Source organism: Parambassis ranga, chromosome 24 (assembly GCF_900634625.1).
Source record: "Parambassis ranga chromosome 24, fParRan2.1, whole genome shotgun sequence".
Classification (NCBI taxonomy): Eukaryota; Metazoa; Chordata; class Actinopteri; family Ambassidae; genus Parambassis; species Parambassis ranga.
In genome coordinates, this window is record NC_041043.1 from 10,875,162 (window position 1) to 10,898,010 (window position 22,849).

Sequence of the window (22,849 nt, forward strand, 5' to 3'; positions counted from 1 at the left end):
CCAAACATCTGCTGCTTCAATGCGCAAAAAACAAACCAGTTAAAGAAACGGTGAGAAAATTGAGTGTAAAAAGGGTCTCCAGTCTTACCTGTGCCTGTTATCGGTGCCCCGCAGTCAGTATGGTAGGAAATGTCTGCGTATATCAACAGCTAACCAACACCAGCCTCTCTCTCTCTCTCTCTCTCTCTCTTTATGACTGGGATGCTGCAAAGGCACTGCGCGTCGGCTGGTTCCTCCTCACTTCTTCTTCAATGGGGGGAAAGCAGTGCAGCTCTAGTCAAAGATGGCGGACACTTTTGACGTCAGCAGCAGCTTTTAATAGATATCTGTCAGCAAGAGAGAGAGAGAGAGAGAGAGAGAGAGAGAGAGACTTGAAAAAGTCTTTGTTATATTGGCCAGCTGCATGGAGGGCAGCTCAACAACTGAATATTTAACATGAGTTGTGTGTTTCACATCACATCAATCCCTTGTTAGCTACAGATTCAACAGATCAGCTCTCTTTATATATAGGCCTTCTACTTCTTTATCCATACCATCTCCACTGTGAATATTTTTGGAGCCTAGACTATGGCAAACATATACAACCTTACTGCATTCCAGTGCCACATACTTCCACATACTGCCAGTGTTTATATAGTCTGTCCTACTCAGTGTCAGTGCGATATAAATATAAAGCTTCACTATCATTTTAAATTATGGTAATCTGATTTGTCAGATGTTTCCCAGCAGCATGAATACTCATGCTTCACTGGTTGGTCTGTGGTAACCTAACATGAACTATCTGTGGGCAAAGTGGGCCATTGCTCTGGGACTCCAGAGCCAAGAAGCTTTGTTTTATCCCTGACCTGTATAACAATCTAGACCTTTATTACTACAGATGATAATACACACACATTCTTCAGGCTTCTGATTTTACTACAGTAACACATGGATTGATTTTTTATCAGCACCAAAAGATCAATCTGGGCACAATAGTAACCATTGTGTTAATAGTTTACTTGTGTACAATGTGGATAAAATTAAACCGCATGCTCATCTAATGCAGCTGTAGTCCAACCCCCGTGACCTTGAGGACTTTTTGTTGTTTGTTTGTTTGTTGTTGTTGCTGTTGGCACCCAGCTGCATGCAGTAGCTACTTTGCTGTATCATCAACATCACAAAAGGGACATCACAGTGTTACAGGATGTAATTTAACCATTCTATAAGGTTGGTAATATTTGGTTATTATTAGCAAAGCCTATAGATAGGGTTCCTGTTTATTTGTAGTCATATACCAAAGGTAACTTATATTACCACATAAGATTCACAACTGTGGCACCCAGTAGGAACAACATTATCTCAAAATCAAGAGTAACAGACAAGGGTGGGAACTACAGTATAAATGATGACATTCTGACTAATACATCATCAGCTTTGGTCCTCTCAGGAATTATTTTTTGGAATACCTTTAAGGCTTTGCTTATTTAGGGTAAATAAAACATTAAACATCAAACATGAATAAAAACATACTAAGGTCCAGATTAAAACACACATTAAGAATTAATAATTTCCAAAAGCATAGCCTGCATTGCAATGAAAATGTACATTGTGAATAGCTCCAAAAAGGATATTTTACTTAGGTTGGTGTCATATAACCAATTGTCTCACATGTGGCCAAAAAACACGTGTTCCAACACATGTCATTTATCATGTTTTCTCTGTCACTTACACAGAAGAAAAAGACTTCTGACATTGTGTAGAAGCAGGTTGGGGTGCGTGTCAATCACGTGTTTTCCTCCAGCCCCAAGCACATAGAAACAATAAGTAGATAACAATAAGATATGACACTTTCATGTACATAATATATATTCACTCTGTAGTGCTAAACTACACCATTCTGGTTTGTTTCTGATCAATTGAGATTGATGTTTTCCCAGCACCTCCAAACTGAATCGTCTGTGGACTCTGCAGCGTGGGAATGTTGCCCCTTCTCCCTTCCTCCAACCGCTGCTTCTGCTTGGCACTGTAACAAATGTGTCTTCAATTGCTCTGAAGCGAACCTGTCTCCTAAATTAATGATAATGATAACTCCGCATGAAAAATCCATTTGGAGAGGAGAGCCAGAGGAGAAAGAAATGGAGTGTGTGTATGTATGTGTGTGTGTGTGTGTGTGCATAGTGACTACATGAATGTCTGTGGAGAGAAGTGTGGAAGGCGAAGAGAATGAATCCACAGCTTCTCCATTCATTCCCTCTCTTCTAAAACAATATTACAGGAGTATTACAAACCAAATTAGGGATTGATGGAAGTGGAGGATTGTGGCTCTGTTTTTATAGAAGAACTGTGTGAGATCAGGTGCTTCCTAGCTGAGGTCTAGGGAACCCACATGTAGGTTGTAAAATCAATGACATATTTAAAAGTAGGTGCATTAGAGCATGGCTGTGTAGGGGTTAAAAGGATCTATTAGTAGAAATTGAACTGCTGTGTTTGAGGTTGCTTATGATGAGGCCTTCCACAAAGTCTGGCATGTTGCACCGCCATGTTTCTACAATGCATTGTTGCACTGTTTGCAGTATCAATGCTAGTGCTAAGTTTAGCAGATATACTGTTTCCCATGTACCCATCTCCAGCATTTGTGCTATTTAGCACTATATACAGTGACCTCAGCAGGTGATAGTTGCAGTGCTTGGTCATAATTAGTTAATTTTCCTACAATCTGACATTAGACATAATGGAGCACAGCACCTATGACTGTTTTAATGCAGATAAGTGTTTACATGTAGTAGTGGAGGAGTACGCTCATGTCATAGCAGAAGGGAACCACACTGTACGGTCATTTCCTTGAAGAAACCAGTATCAGGAACAGTGTGCATATCTACAAACTATGACTGGATTAATCAAGGCCTATGTTGATCCCACTGCACAGGGCAGGAGATTGGCATTTCTGGGGAAACCTCGTTATCTCAATGAAACATTTATTCGTTTGCTTTTTTGATTTTTCCTGAACCTAGCTTCTACTAAACCCTTATAATATTCTGATAAGAACTCAGCAAGTTTATTCAAATAATCACAGATTCAGACTTTTTATTTAAACTTGGAATTATATTGAATATTTTGTGACTATTATTTTTATTTGGACAGGGTTATCAGCTTTTTCAACCAGGTATTGTCAGCTTATTTCCAGAAACACCCCTCTGGCACTTTTGCTGCTTATTTTACACGTGATGTCTTGACAGTGCAGGAAAAGAATGCACTGTCATTGAGACAATGAAGTGTTTCACACATCGTTTCCTTTAGTGTTATTTGCCGTTTCACTCATTAAAGCTGCTGTTTTTACTTTTTTGCAGAGATTAAAGAGAATGTCTAACTTTTCAGAAGAGCCCTTTGAAGTCAAGAGTGGTATTTGCAGGGATGTGTGTGTGTGTGTGTGTGTGAGGTGTTGGGGGAACTCAGGGGATGGAGAGCTTGGCTTCAGCAGTGCTTCGTCTCACGGTCAAAGAGCAAAACACAGCAGTGAAGGAGAAGATTAGCTGCAGCATTATCAACTCTGTAGCAGACAAGCTTGCACACTCTGATCTCTCTCCTCCTCTCTGACTGATTTCATTCTTAATTAAACTTCACAGGAAAGGTGGGAGCCTAGATGAACTGAGGGAGGAGAAGTGGGTGGGCGGTGGGTTGTGAAAGAGTGACAAGGCGAAAAAAAGACAATAGGCATGAACTAAAAACAGCATAAAGAGGTGTGAAAGATCCCCAAAAGACACGATCGACAGAAGAGACAGAAGTGTGAAAGAGGAGATGAGGAGAGAATGGAACACACTAAGTGAGGAAAAGGGTCTGTGTGCATATACACACATATATATCATGTGTTTGTGTGTGTGAAGAGAAAGAGGGCAGGATGAGAGATGAAGCCAGGCAGAGTTGTTCAGTGTGGGGGAGGGTGCTGCAGTAGCAGCAGCAGGCTTGCTGTGACTCAGCACTAAAATCTGCCTCTCTCTCTCTCTCTCTCTCTCTCAAATATCAGTGCTTAGTCACTGTAGCAAACACACTATTAGTCCTTTTCTTCATCAGTCTTTGGAAAGCGTGTCACGACAGTGCATTTCATGATTTGACTGTGCAAGGTTTAATCTGTGCTTCTATGGGTTCCACCATATAAAGCAGCAGTGAGCCTTTTTTTGGTGGTTTAGGGTATATCCAGGGCCGGCCCAAGGTATATGCGAAATATGCGGTCGCTTAGGGCCCCCAAGAGCACCACCAAATGTCCATGACAAAATATATATATTGTATTTTAAAAAAAAAACATTGATTAATACAAACGGGATGATATTACACATTCAGTAGCGTGTACTACACACAGTGCAGCCTATAGGATGATGAAGCATGGGCTGGTGGTATGAAATTTTGCTTAGGGCCCCATAAAGGCTTGGGCCGGCCCTGGGTATATCTCACAGCTACTTTTCGTTCAAGAGGCTGGCCATCATATCAGCCATGACAGGACATTATTGTATTATCTCTGCTTAAAGAATCTAAACACCCAATGCTTTCAGAAATAGAATTTTTTGCAATAATGTATAGGTCTATCAAGTCTCAGATTGTGAACTCCTGCATAAGCACCTTAGCTCCACCATAGTCAGATTAAATGGGAGAATCAATAATCGCAATAGCCTGACGCGCAGAGGTCAAAGGGTGATGTCACAGAACAGAAGATGTGTCTGTCTTTATCTAATGAATATTCATTGTGCCTAACTGCCAAAACATTCTTTACATGAAATGGACAGGTTGAGTAATTACAGTACTTTCACTGGTATGGAGGGATGACATGGAGGAATGGTCCCTGTGGGTTTCTTTCCATATGAATATAACATTGGCTTTTTATTACTAGGTGTGAGCTGAATGGTATAGAAAGTAGAAGCTGCAGTAAAAATATATAAAGCATTAACATTTTAACTGAATGAGCACTGCTCATCTTAGCATGCTGTTGAGCAGCTCCAGCTCAGCGCCCCCTTCGTTACAGTTCTGTGTTTTAATTTCCACTGCATTCACCTGGGGGCCCGTTGTGTTGTTTAGTCTTTACAGAGGCGCTGAACTGTGAGCAAATGCACATCAACAGAGACGTGCATGAGGAATAGCTTTCAGGCTCCTCCTGCTCGCTTGGGAGAGTGATATTCAATCTGGCAATAGAGGTATTGATAGATCGGGAGTGAGTGGCGACATTGATAAGTGTGGGACTGAAGGTCTTGTATCCGATGGTGAGGATGGTTGTCAGAGAGAGAATCGATCTGCATCGACCCGCTGCTCTACACCTCACTGGCCTCTTTTTTTCTCCTTATTTCTATCCTTGGCTTTTCTATTTTCTTTCTTTTGTTTGCTCCTTTACTTTCCTCTGCTATGTGTTCATCTCCTCTTTGGTTGCATCCCTTCCGTCCAGTCTAATCTGCCATCCCTCAGTCTACAGGCTTTGGTTGGATTGTGTAGAGAGCAGAGCAGAACAAGAGAGAGCAGAAAATAAAACACAGCACATGATGCAACATAAGGTTATGTAAGTTATCGAGTATACCCCGATTTAATACTACGCAATGTCCACACATGCTGGCTAGTGTCCCATAGAGTAACATAAGGTAAGGTAATGTAACATAATGTAACTTAACAACAGAACCGAAAGCAAAGGACGAAAAGCAAACAAAAACAGAAGAGAAGTGGCGGGGGTGCAGTGGCCCAGAATCTAACACCCCCCCTGGCTAGCTCACAGGAAGTGGCACATTACTGCCAACTGAAGTCAAAACGTGGGTACTCTTAGTCTCCCATATGTGCATATGTGCGTATATAAAACATGTAAAGTTCTGTGTGAACGTTTGAACAGCTGATGATAAAATGCCCGGTGAGCAGAGAAATGCAATGAGCTTTATGTCAGGAAAAAGAAAGACAGTATAATATGAGTTTATGGCGAATAGAGACAAATGAAAATGATAAAAAAAGATTCATTCTTACATCTCTCAGCCAGAAGAGCAAGACAATAAATTCTACAATTCTTACTGTCTATTCTCAGTTACTTGGATTAATAATGTTCACAGCACTTAAATGTGCATGACAACAAGCAGTGGAAAGCAAATATAAAGAAGACAAAGGATGCCGCACTGAAAAAGCCAGAAATGAACAAGTATTTACATTCTGCTGTCAAACTAAACCAATGTAAACAAATAGATTTACACTGTCATGTCTGCAGTGTGAATATTCGAATGGTTGTTTTGTTTGTTAGCCGGCAGTCCTGCTTTCATAACCTGAGCTTCAAACACTTAAGGATGGAAGAAAGGACTGAAAGGAACGTATAAACAACTGTAGTATTAGTATTTTTATTTTAGTCCCCAGTTAAGAGCCATAATAGGTTTTGTCTTTACTGTGAAAAGAAAGAATTAAGGGCATTTAGGTGGACATGCTAATTATAGCTCCTTTGCTGACGCACGTCTATTCAAGCAAAACTCAAAAATTACTTAGTCATTGTTCACTAAAAAAAAAAAATATAAATAGATGACCAGTCACTGAGCTTCATGCTGCGTACCACTGACTGTGATTAGGTTCTGTAGTCCTGTGATTCTGCTATTCTGATGTAGGGTTTTCAGGAGCACATTTATAAAGTTGCATGCACCTTTTAGACACTGGGTTTCTAAAGGTAAAATGGAAACTTTAGACATGACACAGCAGGAAAAATCTGCAAATATTTCTGGATCGATCCTTGCATACCACTGCCTTTACTCTCCTCCAGCTCCCCCACCATCTTACCACCCTCGTTCCTCCTGTCTCTTCTCACCATGCAATACCAACCCCACCCCAGCACTCCTCCTCTGTGCCTCTCCGTTCCTCTTCATCATGTAAGGCACCCCCAGGGTACGGATCAACACTCCTTTCCCTGAGCTCCCCTTCCCCTTTAATCTCAGTCTCCTGCCTGATCCTTCTCCTCCTCCTCTCCCCTTCTTGACAACTCCCCTTTCATCCTCCTCCCATCCCTCTGTATCATCAATGCGTCAGGCATTTCCCAGTATTTGTGTGTGTGTAAGGTCAGCAAAGTCAGGGTCCTGCTGTGGCCAATCACATCTTCTGTATTAATGATACCATGTTCACACATGTCTGTTGGTGTTGTGTAATTCCCCCAATGGATCATTCACTAAGCTCTGTCTTTGTGGTAGTGTGTGTGTGTTTGTGTGTATTGAACTAATCATCTGCGATGTGCATGCAAATATTTCACCTCAGCAGATCAAAAACTAGCTCCCAGTGTCTTGCACCTGCCTGTTGCTATGGAAACTGGGTATCCTCTGTGCGTCACCTGTGCCCATGTTTGGTCTGGTTTCCTGCTCCTTTCTATCAGCTTCCCTCTCTCTCTCTCTCTCATCTCGTTTACTCTCTCTCTCTGTCTCTCTGTAGTCCAAACCATGCACACTGAAAGAGAAACACAAACCACAGACCTTAAGTCTCTTAACTAAATGAAATATCATTATTTACACAAGCTGTTCACTAAGCACAGTTCATGCTCTACACACAACCACAAACGCATCACATGAACAGAGAAGGAGGAGAATGCGAATAACAGCCTGCTACTCTAAGATGCTTAGAATGAAGCAAAGCTTTCATCAACAGTTATGTGTGATTTAAAATGTCTTGTTCTGTTTAAATCAGCATTACCCAGGAACAGGCTTTATAAGTGCTCCTATCTTTTGTTAGTATATCAGATGTAATATCCCCTAAGCTACTGTCCTTTGACAAGTGTTTCTCCAACAACATGCTCCTTTGTGTCTTTAAAAAACAGTGTGGTCTCATATTACGGTACTATGGCCGACACTGTAAACAGTATTTAATGTGGATCGTCATATCTGGCTAATTCCCAGCATGCCAGAGTCGGTGCCATTCCACCCATCTACTGCACAAACTGCCTTGCAGACAATCTCTAGAAGTTTTGTGCAATTGTGCTAAGTTACTATTTGGCAAACGCTGATACAGCTAATAAGTAAAAAGTGTAGGTCTTGGCTAGCTGTGTACATAGTCTGTACACTGGGAGACAACCTTTCCCAAGGTTGCCAGAATAGTTTAGGACAGCAAGGCGCCAAGTATCAGAGAGCACTGTCCTGCTTAGAGGAGGAGCAGGATAGGGGCAGAGTCAGGCAAAAGCAGACAGATGAGACTTCAGTTAGAATGACAGTAGGAAAAGAGAAAGAAGGATGAGGTCTATCACATAAGTGGGGCAAGATGAAAAGCCTCTGCTGCAGTGAAACAACCCCAGACCAGCCTGAACCTCCTCCCCTTTCTCCTCTCTCCTCCTCATCGATTCACTGGTGCAGCAGCAGCATAACAAAACTCCTTCAGCTATGCAGTGGCATTGGGGGGGGGGAAACACCTTTTTTTGTCTTTCACTACACTCACATCCCCCTAAACCCAACCCCTGCCCTCCTCTAGCTTTAACCTGTCCTATATAAAAAGCCTCTTTTTACCTGACACCTTACCTCTGTTGTTTGATTAGTTCAAGATCAAACTATTAGCAAGACACCTACACACAAATACAATTTCCACCTGCCACTGTGTCTGGCATAGAACACACAGTGTTCCCCTTTCCTGACCTAACATAACCCCCCTGCAGATCCTGTTTTCCAGTCACCTCACTCTCTCCCCTTTGGTGCTCACTTTGACTCCCCTTCATCCTCCACTGCTGCTATAGAACAAAGCTTCACCTACTTTGCCTTGTTCTCCACCCTGCAGCCTGTTTCTCTTGTACATGATACCATCAGGAACATATGAATATTCAGGAATGTGTGGTGTCGTGTTTTTCTTGGCATCCTTTGCACTTCTGGCTAAACTGAAACTACAGCAGTGGATGCATCATTACCATGCAGAGAGAGAGGGTACAGTAAGTCATATGCAGAGCTTTAAGGGAAATATGCAAATGAGAAACATAATCATAAGTGACAAAGAGTCTTTTGATTCCTCATTAGGCTCCGTGATATTTTTAAAGATCAATGCATTGCAAGGGGAAAGTATTTTTCTCCAAAACAAAGCATCCATAGTTAGATTAATGAAGACTCTCTGGAGTATGATCACTGGTGTTATTCTGTAAGGTGCAAGGTGCAGTCATGTCTTGATGCCTGAGTTGCAAAAGGCTTCAAAAAGTTTCTCTGTCTTCTTGTCACCCTTTTACATAACATGCGCCTGTATTATTTATGCCTACAATTCCTTACATAACATTCATATTTAACGACTACGTTTCCTGGGTGAAGTCTGATTAAAATGTCTCTCTCTCTTGCACTGGAATCCAACCAGTGCTGAGCAATTGGCCACTGAGGAGACCTTAATCAGAAGGGAGTGTATGTGTAGAAATGTGTGTGAGAGAGTGTGATGGAGAGAAAGAGAGAGACTGAGCCCAGCTCTTCTTTCCTTTTCTTGTCTTTTTTTTCCAAAGGACTGAAGGAGACAGTTTGGGGAGGGTGCAGATGACACTGCAGTATAAACCACAGCCAATTCAAAGACATGACAGCAACTTTAAACTATAAGGCATGAATATATATATATATGTTATATTTCAGCACATTACACACACACATTTTATAAAACGATACTTATATAATACTCAAACATATTAGATATATCATAAACACATCTCTGGTCTCTACTGTATGTGCCATCAGCTGGCAGTTGTAAATATAATTTGTTACTGAACAGGGGATAACAATTTCATTTAAATTTAATGATGCATCCCTGAGGTAGTAACGACCTTAAGTAGCACCACGGACTTGTTTTAGGGCGCTGCACCCATGAAATCACATGATTTTCCACAGTGTATGCCATCGAAACAACAAAGTAGTAAAGTGGAAACACAGAAGGAAGTAAAATGCCTCCTGGTCCAATACGTCCAAGAGAGTATACTGACAAATCCAGAGACTCATTCCGACATTGTCGGAAAGTTCTACATTTGTTTGCTGGTCTATAAAAAAAAAACCCTCAACTTTGTGCTTGTCAAAATGAGCAACAAGAGCAAAAGAAACAGGATGTTCCTATCCAAAGTCAAATATTGTATTGATTAACTGTGCTCTTTTCTTCAGTAGATTATATATCATCTTGTGTTTTTTTCCATAAAAGCCATTTCCTACTAGCTGTGCATCAACATCTGATTTGTGTTTGTGATGCTTTATTCCAATGGCACTCGTCTGGCTCTCATGATCATTGCCAGTCAGCCTTCTTTGGACAGATGAAAGCTCTATTCCTACAACAGAAATTTTAAGAGTTTTATGATGCTCTTTCTGGGGTGTGTATCAAAAACATACTAAGGTTTATATGATCCTGGAGGATTCCGTTATTGTCTATAGTAATTGATATAAACTGAAATGTATTTACTGAACCTATTGAAATCCATATTTTTTAAACTGGGGAAGTTGGGTCAGTAAAATGCTGCAGCTGTAATCTATTCTATGAGATATTTATTATATCAACTTTTGGTCTCTTTCCCAGGAATTGGCTCTGTTTATGTGAGCCAAGATCCAGTCTTTGAGTTTACCACCCAGCATTATTGGTCTCACTGTGAAATTCAAATCAATATCCTCATAATAAAAGTTCCAGGCTTGCAGCAAATTGGAATCTATAGCTTAGAAAGCTAAAGAGATCTATGGCACCGGCAGCGCTGCACTAATGAATGATGAATCACAGGCATGCTGAAATATTTAACCCCCTCAGTAAACCTGCACAGATAATAAACATGCAAAGACAAACATGTGCTTACACACAGTACAGTCAGACAAGTGCGAAACATGACTCCCTTCATCAATAATGGATGGTAAACCAGGATGTGCACAATGCTGCCATTGTTTCTCCACACACAGCATTTCTATAGTGCTACTGTGTTTACAGTTATTAGCTTAGCATAAAACTTACTGAGGATCCTTAATCAAAACATGAATCATAAATTTGTTATCTAGCTGTCTGAGGCTTGAGCTTCTGTATTTTTTGGACACGTGTTGTATAGAAGTCGCTATCTCAGTCGTATCTGCAGGCTTGAAAGCACAACAGAAAGTGCATCTGTGTGTTTTCCATTGTATGTATGATGTCCAGAGTCTGTGTGTGTATGCTTCTGTGACTTCAGTATGCAATCATTAGATTATATGCATGTGTGAACACATCTGCGTCTGTCTTCTACTTAAGTAGTGCTATGATAGATAATCATAATACCATATTATAACGTGGTAAACAGCTATAATATATTGTTTGTGTGTGTGTGTGTGTGTGTCCCAGAGGGGTGTTTTAGGAAGTGAAGGGGTTGGAGTGCTGAGTAAGCGGTGCAGGGCCAGAGCTGGGAGACTGCAGTGCCACTGGCTGCAATACACACTGATTTGAGCTCAGACTGATACTCAGCAGAGAGGAGGAAGAGGAGGAGGAGGAGGAAGAGGAGGAAGGAAGAAGAAGAAACAGCTTTTAAACTGTAGAAAATACTCTTGGACTTGTAATACTTATATTCAGTTACTCTCTCTCACACACACACACACTCACCCACACTGTTTTCCTTGTGTGATACGCATCAGAGTCAGTGTGACATGCATAAATATACACTATTCTCAACCTATGTGCATTTAATAACACCCTGTATCCTGAAGAGGCATTCTTACATGTAAAAGCAGTCACACGTTTTAAACAGACACATGCTCAAATACACACAAAATACACCCAAACACACACACCCACAGAACACATACTGCATGACCATATAAGCCCGAGCCCACGCCCTGACAGACACACTGCGTCACGGCCAACAATCAGAGCCAGCAGCCTTGTTTACTCCCTCTAACCTGTGTGCCACTGATTGTGCTAGAAAAGCCCTCATCTTCTCCTCCCACCCACTCCCCCGCTTTCCCTCTCATTCCTCTGCCGTGCTCCCTCCCCATCTTCTGAGTCACCCTCCGCTGCTCTCGCTCTCTATCCTCTCTCCTCATGTCCTTTTCCCTTTCCTCACCATCAGCCCTCTGCTTCTCTCATCTCTCAAGTCTCTTTCAGGGATGTTTTTACCTCCCCATTCAATGTCTCACTTTCTGTTTGTTCTCTGTGTATCCTCCATAGCTGTGCCTTTGTCTGACTCCTCTCTCTTTCCCTCTCTTTCATCCATTGCCTCTTTCTCTGCACATCCTTGTCATCAATAGTATTGTGACTATGTATATTTAAACAATCCCTGCTCTGAATTATGCACCTCAAAGCCGCCTCCCCACCCCCATCCCCTCTATGCCTGTATATTTGATTATATAACTGTGTCCCCATGGACCTTGAAGACACTGCAATCTAATTTTATCTGGTGATGGTGGAGGTGATGAGGGAGAATGCCTCAATGCGACGTTTAGTGCAGAAAATGATGTCTGTTTTGATGATTTCTGATATGCACATTAGGAACTGAAATATAATCCAAACACTGTTCATGTCCAGAATAACGAAGGTAATCAAAAAAAAAAAGGTGGCGGTACATTCTAGAGCATTCATATGGATTTTGTAAACTGTTAATTCAAAGAGATCTGAGAGACTAATGTGAGAACAGTTAACACACATGGCTGCCATTTTGATGTCTTTCTGTGGTAAAAACACAAGAGCACCCTCCAAGTTTTCTGTCCTCCTTGCTTAATAATAACCAAATCCCTGCTTTGCTAATATTGTCAAACAGTGCCACATGCAGGTGAAACTAGTGAACTGCAGCTAGTTAGAGGGCATACATTGCACTGCCAGGCTAGCAGTGTGATGTTACGCAGTCTGTTCCAGCAACATGGAGGACAACCAGCAGTAAAACCAAATACCACAGCATGAAGGAGGCAGGAGGCCAATTACAGGCTAACTACCAGAATGTATAACTAGCCTGAGTATCTGGCTCAGTCATTTTAATGGATAAATGTGTGCACTGAAGAGCTTTGGAAGGAAAGAATGACCTCTGTCCTTTCCTTTCTCTGGGTTTGTCTTGCCACGGCTAAGAGACTCTCCACATCTCTAACTGCAGCTCCAAGACACTGCAGGGTTGAAAATATGTTATCTGCTGTACGATGTACTAAAATGATTTGCCTTTGGAATATGCCCACCTTATGTACTTATTTCATTAGATAAGTTAATGAAGATTCTCAGTCATCCAGGTCATAATACGTAGAGAAGATTGAAGCAAGGCGTCCAGGGGGGAAACATTGTTTATATGTGGTTGCAGACCTCAGTGGGTGGGTCTGGGTAAAACTTACAAACAATATAGCAAGTGCTATTGTTTGTAAGTTTTACCCAGACCCACTAAAGTGCTATTGTTTGTAAGTTTTACCCAGACCCACCCACTGAGGTCTGCAACCAAATATAAACCATGTTTCCCCACCTAACAGTTAGGACTGATGAAGCTGCTTGGATGAGCAGCGAAACGTCTTTAAGAAAACTCTCCAGTCCAGACACCTTGCTTCAGTCTTCTCTATGTTCATTAGGTAAGATACATTCAGAGCACCAGACTAAGAGCAGAAAAAGTAGAGTAGCCATAAATTCTGTATTTATGTAGAAAATATTTATATGCAGTATATGTTTCAGCGTTTTTTTTTCTTTGTTTGACTCATCAAGTATCACAAACTGCCAAGTCCCTGCCATGGATATGAAAAGTGTGTACTGTTTAACTGAATTAATTATTTACATTCATATTGTATTGTATGGCTTTGGATTAATAATAAACTAACTACAGACTACTGTATATGTAATAAGACTAAAAAATGGGTCCGTAGGATATAACTGTTCCAGATATGGTGATGACTCCAAAATGTCTGTGTGTCACTCTCTGCCTAACCTTCTTCCAGTCTAGTCTGTGGTGGTTTTTGTTAGTTCCAATATCTTCTTCTGGAGATCGTAGCTAACAGGCATCAGGAAGTCGTCTAAGTCCACCCCTAGGGATAAGGGTTCCTTCCGTCTCTCGATCTTTGACATAAGCTGGCTGGTGGTGGGTGGATATCCCCAAACCTGAGGCAGAAAGACAAGTCACTTAAACTCCTTGCGACAGCAAAATATTTACAGCTAACAAGTAAGCTGAAGCATTACGTAAAGATTTATTAAACTGTACGTTCTATGCATGCTTTTGGAACATGGTAGTTATGGTGTATTCTCCAGGGCATGGCAAGAATAACAGAGACAAAGCTGAGCAAGTAGCAAGCTGATGCTTCATTGCTGCAGGCGATAGACGATGGTGATGAGACTTACCGTTTTTGGCACAAAGGCGATGCCCACAGTCTTAGTTTTCCCTGCAGTTATCTTGGTGTTTTCCAGGATGACGCTGGTTAAATCTTGAATCCTTCCTGTTGCAGTAGATGTCTCTGCGTGCACTGCACCATCAGAAGCAACAGCCTGGAGTGAACAGCAACATTATTATTGCAAATTATTTCCAGATATTATCCAATACTTTTCTCCAATTATAATTCAAAGAGAGGGTGAGCAAGTGCCAGATTCCAGACAGAAAGGTAGCCAATACTTACTTACTGAATAAAAGTCTAGACTTTCATGTAAAAAATTGAGGTAAAAGTTAAAAAACTGTACATAAAAAAAAGCTATAATTACACAGGTGTGTGGTTGTGACACTGGATGTTACTTTGCCTGTCTGTCGATGTAGCTCCTCCTATGTTTACATCTTCATTGACTTGCCGCTCTTGTGACTGTTTTGCTTGTAGGTGCTACCAGGATGAGCTGCTACTGAAGGTCCTGTGCATCTCAAGTTGTAATGGTGTAGTCCTAGCTTCAACTGCCTTAAATGCTCAGTGCTTGTTTGGGCCATTCCATTTCAGCCTGGGACCTATACACGTTTTTTTTGTTGTTGTTATCAAATGCAGTACATCATTCAAATGTTGGGGTCAATGCATTAGTCTCCATGTTGCACCCTCTAACTTATCTTATGCATGTAATTTCAAATCTTTCCATAATGCAGTCAATTTGTTTGACAATGCAAAGTAAATGACCACAGTGCAGGCTCCTCATTAGAATGAGACACTTGTTTAGCCAAACCAGCTAGCAGATAGGGCACTCTGCCCATGTAACACTGAATAAAGACTGATAGGAAAACAGGAAACCTGTGAAGCCAACATATTTTAATGTTTGTTTAGAGCTGGTGAAAGGTTTTAGTGGAGTTCCTAAGATACCTTCGCCTTGGCAGGTTTAGGCTTTTGAGCTTTGTCCCCTTTTCCCTTTGCCGTGTTCTTAGGTTCGGGCAGAGAATCCATTTTGTCTTGGACCAACTCCATTACTTTATAGTCTGCAAAATCTCTAGCAACATCAAGGCAATTTTGTCCTGCAGTGATAAAAACACAGTCACTCAAGAAATAGCAGAAATAACCGTTGTAAAGTGCATTTGTTGGTAACTTTGGCTCAATGGCTAGTTAGTACCTTTCTTGTTTTCTGCTCTCACACTGGCACCCGCCTTGATGAGGTAATCTACGCAAATGGGTTGAGAGCTCTCAATGGCCCTCATGAGTGGTGTGCCTCCACCGAGTCCCCGGGCATCTATGGCTGCCCCAGCATTTATTAGAAGTTCCATAATTTCCACTTGCCCTGCATAAGCTGCATGGTGGAGAGGCCTCCAGAAAAACTGGTCACAGGAATTCACATCAGCCCTGTCAGAGTGAAAAAGTATCATTTTCAAAATTACAGCATATTTGCATTTAAATTAGAATCAGTATAAAAGTATTTAAGTTAAACTCTGCATTACATGTAATGTATAGTATTCAAATCCACACTTCAAAAAACAACAGAAGCTTTCTCACCCCTTGCTTATGAGATACTGAGCAACCTCATAGTTGCCACTAGAACAGGCCACCATCAGCGGTGTCTTGTAAAACTGATCTTGAACATCCACAGAAACACCCTGATTAAAAGCGAGGTCCAGAGATTCTATATCTCCGCTCTTCACGCAGTAGTTGATGTTGATGTAAACCTTCTCTGGCTTGTTTATGTACCATCCTGAGTCATTCATTATGGGATGGTCTGGTGGGCGATCTCGGTCAAATCGGTTAATGTCCAGGCAATCACTGTAGGTCTCAATCATAAAGTGGGGCGGGCCTCCGTCTGGTCGCCGAGGCATGAGCTCTTGTGTCAGAGTGCAAATGGGCATGGGGAGGACAAATTTTCTCTTCTTACCTCCTTTTTTGCCCTTTGGCCCTTTTTTCTGTTTAGGCATGTAGGAGGAGAGGAGGAACGGCTTTTTGATGTACTTGACACCTTTGATGAAATCATTAATGTTGATACATGGTTGTTTTTGCTTGTCATGTGCTAATATAACACTCTGGAGCTGGTCCGGTTCAACTGGAGCATTTAGCTGCTCTAACACAGAAATAAACATCTCTGCGGTAACGGTGTCTGAATTGTCTCCAAAGGCTTTCCGTAATTCAGTCTCATACTCATAAGACCAGTCGTGGAGGGTCAGCGCCCAGAGGTCTGACATGAGGCCGCCGTCGCCTTTCCCCGGTGGCTTCTCTGCTTTCCGCAGCTCCTTGACTGCTGCTTTGTGTCCAGCGTCTTTGGCAATTTGACGTGGTAGCAAACCATCCTGGTTCTTCAGTTTAGGATTACAACCTGAGCACAGAGCACACTTAATTTCAAAAAATATAAACATATGATAGAATTACCTAATTTAATTTTAGACTGTGTTTGCAGCTGCATGTGCTTGAGTTTTATTTCATTTCCTGACCGAGTGTACGACAACAATGGTATAAGCTTGCAATTTTCAAACACAAAAGGAGCCGTGTTGATCTTATAACAGCAAGCTTAAGGCATAAAAACAGAGCTGTCTGAGTCTCACCAATCAATGAAGCTAAAATTCACTGAAATAACATCAGTATTGTGGTGTGGTATATGTTCTCTCACAGTACCTCTTTGTGCCAGGAACTTGCAGCAGTTAGCATTGCCTGTGGCAGCAGCATAGTGTAAGGTGGTGCAGCTATCAAGGCTAATCACAGCCATGTCTGCAGAGTATGCAGATAGCAGCTGAATTATCTGCACAATTTAAGAAAAACAAAAAAGAACACATTACAGGATTAGAACTTGCATTACAAAGTCGGCTGACAATGAAATTAGCCTAATCAAATTAGTGGTCAAACTATGCTAATATATCTTCCGCTTTCATTACTTCAATTCAAACAAATATCTTAATGTACTGTAAAAGTGAGGTTGTGAGTTTGGGCAGCTACTACACCTCAAAATGGCTGCCCATGGCAGCATAGTGTGCTGCAGTGAGACGCTTTTCGTCCAGAGCATTTGGGTTTCCGCCCTTCCTGAGAATAGCTCTAACAAGCTCTACAGAGCCTGCCTTGGCTGCTTCCATTAACGCTGTAACACATGTAGTCTAAGCAGGGAGAAGAAGAGTGTTCATCACATTATGTTTGTGTACTCACATTTACTTCGTCTCTGTCATGTTATTTTGTCTTTACCTGATTTGTTGCATTAGGGTCCGCCCCACCGTCTAGCAAGATGAGACACAGCGGGGTGCAATCCTCGGCTTTTGCACACAGTAGCTGGAAGACATGAATCCCCTGTGTTGACACGTTGTTGGCATCTGCCTGGTGGTTCAGTGCCACCTGCAGGCAGTTGACATGGCTCTTGGTAGGATACATACAGTAGAACAGCACACCTGAGGCCCGGGATACAAAGATACAAAGAAAAAGGCAATGACTTGAGTGACTGAAGCCAACAGATTACGCCATATAATCAATATAAGTCTGTGGTCTGTGTTTAATCCCTTGTTTCCTGCCTTTCACAGCTGTCGATTGATCAAAAGGCAACAAAATCCTCTAAAGCAGAACTACTTATATGTAAAATATGTATTTTAGACAGATCAAAGTATTTCATGCATAGGAAAAAAACAGGAGATATGATATTCTATACTGAATTTAAACAGGATAAATAAGCTCACTCTGGTTCTAATATTTTACATGTTAAGCCAGGAAATCTGAAGCTGGCTAGAGATGGTTGGCAACCAAGGTCCATTTATGCATACATTTTTGCATACATTTTTATACTTATCCAGGAAATTTTTGCTGCAATTTTTTTCTTAATGTTCTGCTTATACTTCACATCACTCAATAAAACAAGCCAGCATAAACACATTCTGATTTGCATGCTGTCAAAAACGTTTAGAGCCACTTCAGTTGATATAATGAGGAAAGGTCAGATTCAGTGTGAACGCTCAGATTACTCCCCACCTACAAACTTGTGTCACAAACTTGCTCGTATAACCACTGGGCAACCATCTTTGAAATTACAGCAAGCGTACAACCACTGAAACTCAACCTCCTGCCGGACAAGAGCTGGCTGTGAGTACTGAGACTAAGCCGAACAAGTCCTTGGGGAGAGCTTGGTGATATCAGATTACTGAGTGTGTTTCATGAGAGAGGATCACCATTAGGAGTTGATCTGTAATTAGATGTGTCTGTGGGGCCTGACACAAAAAAGGCAGTTGCACATACAACAAGCAGAACAGACCCCATGCTACCTGCTTTCTCTTTTCCTCTCTGGGTCACTCACTGTACAAAAGAGGCCAGTTACAATAACACACAATGCAATTGGGGTAATTATGTCAATTGGAATGAAAGAATCCTGATCAAGACTTTCAGGCTCTCTGATTGGAGTTGTCTGGGATACCGCCTCCTCATCAATTTCTAAACAGAAGTGCCATGCATTTTCATGAGATGAAAGACAAGGCAAGGCATTCAGCTAGTCTAACTTGAGATGGAAAACGCCTCTATTTGGGACATCAACACTCCAAGCTCAAATGAGAATACATTAGTCGGAACGAAGATCTTCCATTACGTCTAGTTCTGTAACCTAAATCCAGATGCTTACCCTGGCCATCAGCATCCTGGAGCCTCAGGTCAGCTTCGTTTTGGGCCAAAAGAGTCATAATGGCATAACTGCCCAGCTCAGCAGCTAACATAACTGGGGTGCGTCCTTTCTTGTCCTGGATGTTGGGATGTGCTCCCAGTGAGAGAAGGAAGCTGACAAGATCTGTGAAGGAACATGGAGAAATGAGACAGGGTTGTTGTGAATTTGTATTCGTTTGTAGGCTACTTGTGTGTATAATCTAGCAGAGCAAGATGGAGGCACATCACCATGATTGTTGGCTGAGACCGCTACATGAAGCACCCCTTTGCCGTCCTGTGGCTCAGTGAAATTGATGAGGTTTTCTACCCCAAGTTTGACCAACTTCTCTATTTGCGCCTTGTCCCTCTGAAGGACCCACTGCAGCAGGCGGTAGATCTGAAGGACCTCCAGGCGGCTTTGTGCCTCTTTAAAGGTCATTTTTTGGTCACAGAACGGCTGATGGGGGGAAAAAAAGAAGAAAACAGTTAGTGTTGCTAACTTAAATGCTGACAGATACCACTTAATGAGTAAGTTAATGAGGAAACCTGATCTGTATGGGTGTGTTGTTGTGTTGTTGATGGAGCCATACTCCAATGACGACACTTGTAAGTATCTAAATTTGACTTCTAGTGGTTTAATTGTGTGCTGTGACTGCACACAATTAGGTTGAAACCCTTTAAACTGCAGCTTCATGTCATAAATAAATCATTTTCAAGAGTATCAACGAACAAAGTGACGTCGGTTACATTATTTGTAGCATTTAGCTAACTTGCTCTTTCAGTGCTACCTCAACTTGTTTACCAATAACAGCAATAAAACATAACAACGTCGTAAAGAAAATTACAAATTAGTACAAATGAATGATAACAAACATTTCATCACGACACCCACCTGCTAAAGGGCTAAAAAAAAAAACTCCGGTGTTCCGGTGTGGTGCGAAAAACTGATTTCCGTCGCGAGAGCGCGCACGGAGCCGAGCGTCTGTAGCTGGCGTGAAGCAAAGAAAGTACTTCTTACTTCAAACCCAATATCAGCACTTTATCTTTGCATAAATGTATCTGGAAATATGTGAAAGACATCCCACAATCTCTCCTAATAATAATAAAATGTTGGCAGGCATCCAATCATGTATTGCGGATTGATAAATAGGCTACGAGAAGTAATTGTTCGCCCGCTGTGTGCGCGTTCCCGCGACAGAGGGATGCATTTTTTATACAGGCACGCAAAACTCGCCATAAAAGTGCAGCTTGCACTTTTGAGATGCTCGGTTAGTTATTATTGTTGTCATGCACAGTTTCAAACCCCGTCATGGCAGTTCGTCAACTTTCTATTAGCACGTTTCCCAGTATTCTCTGTGAACGTTATCAACAGGAGATAACACAAGTATCACCAGACAACATAATCACCAGTTACACCGGAACACCGGGTTTCCTTGTTTAGCATGCGGTCGTTACCGGTCGTGTATAAAACCGTTAACAGTTCTGGCTCATTCGGTGTCCACATTACCTGCAAACACTCGCGGAGAACACAGCCTCGCCTTCACTGTCCCAACCTTCTGGAACAGGCTCTTACTTCAACTTTAAAGCACTACTTTTCACTGACTGTAAAGCCTGGGAGGACAAACAAAGTCAGCTCCATGGCAACAGAATGCTGCGTTCAGGTGCCCGCTGATGAGCTCGGTAAATAACCGCAGCGAAGTAAAATGTAACATTAAAACACACCGTATCCAGTATACTTCAAAAGTAACTGAAAAATAAACCAAACAATACAATGAATTAACTATCAAACAAATAAAAATCACAGTCTACACATCTTGATAATTAGCTCGAACTAATCTGTGCCTACACACTTTCACAGCGTTCAGATAAAATAATTGCCCATTAAATAAAGTATCTTTATTTCCCTACTTGTTAAGCATCTTACGTAGCCATGGTAGTGTTACTGGTTCTGTGCCCTTGACAAACAGTACAAAGATCTGCTTACACAGTATAAATGATTGCGTGAGCTACAGTGGAGGGACAGCTACTGAGAGCTGAGGCGTTTATAATGAAACCTATAATTCACATTGATAAGTAATGAATGGGCAAAGAATGGAAGACAAGTGATACTCCTTAAAGAGGCCCTTAAGCAGTATATCCCTTAAAGTGCCCCTTTGGTTACAATCCTGAACACAAGGTGTCACTGCAGTGCAACATTAGAAATAAGCCTTTCCTCTGTCTCCTTCAAGCTAAAATTAGCCTGTTGAAGTCAAGACAAAGAGATGAAGGGTGTTAAGCAGGAGCCAGAAACAAAAGTCAACCCAGCTGTGTGTATTTGTGAAGGCCAAAAAGCTGCCAGGTTAAATAAGTGGAGTCCAAAGCAGGCTGAACAGTGTGTAAAACTGCCATGCACTGGCTCATTTAATCAAAGAACCAAAAGTAGGACTGTTGACATGAGTTATTTAAAACTGGGTATCTGTATCTGAGGCACACATGTGGCAAAAACATATACAAAAAAACATATACAGTACCTGCCCGGCAATGTGAAAGTGGTAAAAAAAAAATCTTTTAAAGGCACATCTGCTTGAAAATATTTACAATCTGATGAGGTTACACAATACATAGACTTGTATAAAATGACGTTCCCACACGAGAAAAAAATATGCACTGTAAAAAAGTAACGTGAAAAATGGCAAAAAAATTCCACTTTATAATATCTAACTATCATGCTCACTTCCAACTGACGTGTGTGTGTGTGCACAGAAATAAAGATAAATACATAGTTCCATGGTTTGTTATTGTTGCATAAAAATTCCATTGTAAGATGGACTGATAGTAACAAATCCATTACTGCTTGATCCACCACCAAATTTAGATGTCCCATATTAGGACATAGAAAAAAAAAGGCATTCTTCCCCCTGGCCATCCTCCTCCTCCTCCTCCTCCTTTCCTCCCCTTGTGTTTCTGGGCACAGCTAATGTCCTAAAATGGTCTCATTGTTTTGCTCTCTCTGTATGATTTATAAAATCCTGCGGTTTTTCGACTGAACTGTCAGTGACTTCATTTGTGCATTTCCTCCTATAGTGGTTTGGACTGTGTCCCCTCCGCCTACATCACTCTGCCCCCACCCCCCACCTCCAACACAATTGGCATTCAGTGTCGTGTTTCTGGGAATTTTGTTTGTGGTCAGAATGAAACTGTGAGTAATAAGTAAACTCACAGGAGAGTGTGTAATAACATCCAAATATTTGATATACTGTGGGTGGACAACACACAAAAACAATAAACCCACAGACTTTTATTTATCATCATTTTAACCAGAACGTTCATAGTGAAACCTGAAGGCTGTGTCGTTCCAATCAGTAAAGAATTCAAGGTTATCGTCTGCCATGAAAATGTCATGTTTTAAAAGAATCCTGCAGTGGCTCCATTTTGAAGAAACACACATGAACACACATAAAACACAATGACTCTTTCCTTAAAGCTGTGAAACACAAAACAGATTGTTGTGGTTGTATGTTTTTTTACCATTCTTAGCACATAAAGTAAAATATAATGTATCTTTCTCCATGCTTGAATGGATCCAGTCCGGTTCTGTTTAGAGGCTCTGTCTCCAGAGTCCATCAGACAAAAAAAAGCTCCTTGACACAGATTAAGACTAAAGACTAAAGTGTCTCGTACAGCAGCATCCCGCTGAAGATGGTCAAAGGTTCAGAGGAGTAGGCCAGCTTGCCAGTCACAAGGTCGATGCAGACCGTGTCCCCTGCCTCCATGGGCAGGATGATGTTGAAGACAGCCAGAGCTCCAGGAATGTGTTTGGCCTCTGCCATGGGCTTCTCCAGGCCTTCAGGCTGATATCCAGCTGAGTCCACTCGGGCCACACCAGTGTTGGATTTGGACAGCACAGCCTCGATCTTCATGTTTTTGTGGCCTGTCAGGATGCCACTGAAGAAGTACTTCCCTCTCACAGGAGCTGTGAAATAACCTGAAGCAGGAAAGCAAGCAGGGATGAGGATGCTGATGCTAGCATTTACTGTTCAACT

At 41.6% G+C, this 22,849-nt stretch overlaps 3 protein-coding genes across 10 annotated transcripts in view; all 3 read right to left on the reverse strand.

The window, feature by feature from the left end:
* snap25a (synaptosome associated protein 25a) overlaps positions 1-253 on the reverse strand; it is a 24,466-nt gene extending 24,213 nt beyond the window's left edge. Inside the window, exon 1 of the mRNA XM_028398118.1 lies at positions 89-253. The gene's annotated coding sequence lies outside the window, so the exon portion shown is untranslated. The remainder of the gene's footprint in view (positions 1-88) is intronic.
* ankef1a (ankyrin repeat and EF-hand domain containing 1a) lies at positions 222-21,451 on the reverse strand. 7 transcript variants are annotated; one of them, XM_028398114.1, is made up of 13 exons: positions 20,736-21,023; positions 20,335-20,438; positions 19,077-19,284; positions 18,811-18,972; positions 17,400-17,599; positions 17,165-17,314; positions 16,842-16,965; positions 15,738-16,545; positions 15,361-15,587; positions 15,117-15,265; positions 14,188-14,331; positions 13,781-13,950; positions 222-326 (listed from the first exon to the last, which is right to left on the reverse strand). In XM_028398114.1, exons 3-12 carry the CDS (start codon positions 19,264-19,266, stop codon positions 13,792-13,794), a joined length of 2,313 nt encoding a protein of 770 aa, XP_028253915.1. In that variant the 5' UTR covers positions 19,267-19,284; positions 20,335-20,438; positions 20,736-21,023; the 3' UTR covers positions 222-326; positions 13,781-13,791. The 7 variants fall into 7 exon arrangements, 6 of the variants coding, with proteins under 6 accessions (XP_028253915.1, XP_028253916.1, XP_028253914.1 ...); XM_028398115.1 differs by lacking the exon at positions 222-326 and adding an exon at positions 6,910-7,407; XM_028398113.1 differs by lacking the exons at positions 222-326; positions 20,736-21,023 and adding an exon at positions 21,338-21,412 and having other exon boundaries at positions 13,558-13,950.
* Positions 21,197-22,849, reverse strand: part of emilin1a (elastin microfibril interfacer 1a) — a 19,846-nt gene continuing 18,193 nt past the window's right edge. Inside the window, exon 12 of one of the 2 annotated variants that reach the window (XM_028398111.1) lies at positions 21,197-22,791. In XM_028398111.1, the coding sequence (XP_028253912.1) occupies positions 22,472-22,791 (320 nt within the window). In that variant the 3' untranslated portion in view covers positions 21,197-22,471. The remainder of the gene's footprint in view (positions 22,792-22,849) is intronic. The other variant, XR_003669630.1, reaches the window with a different exon arrangement.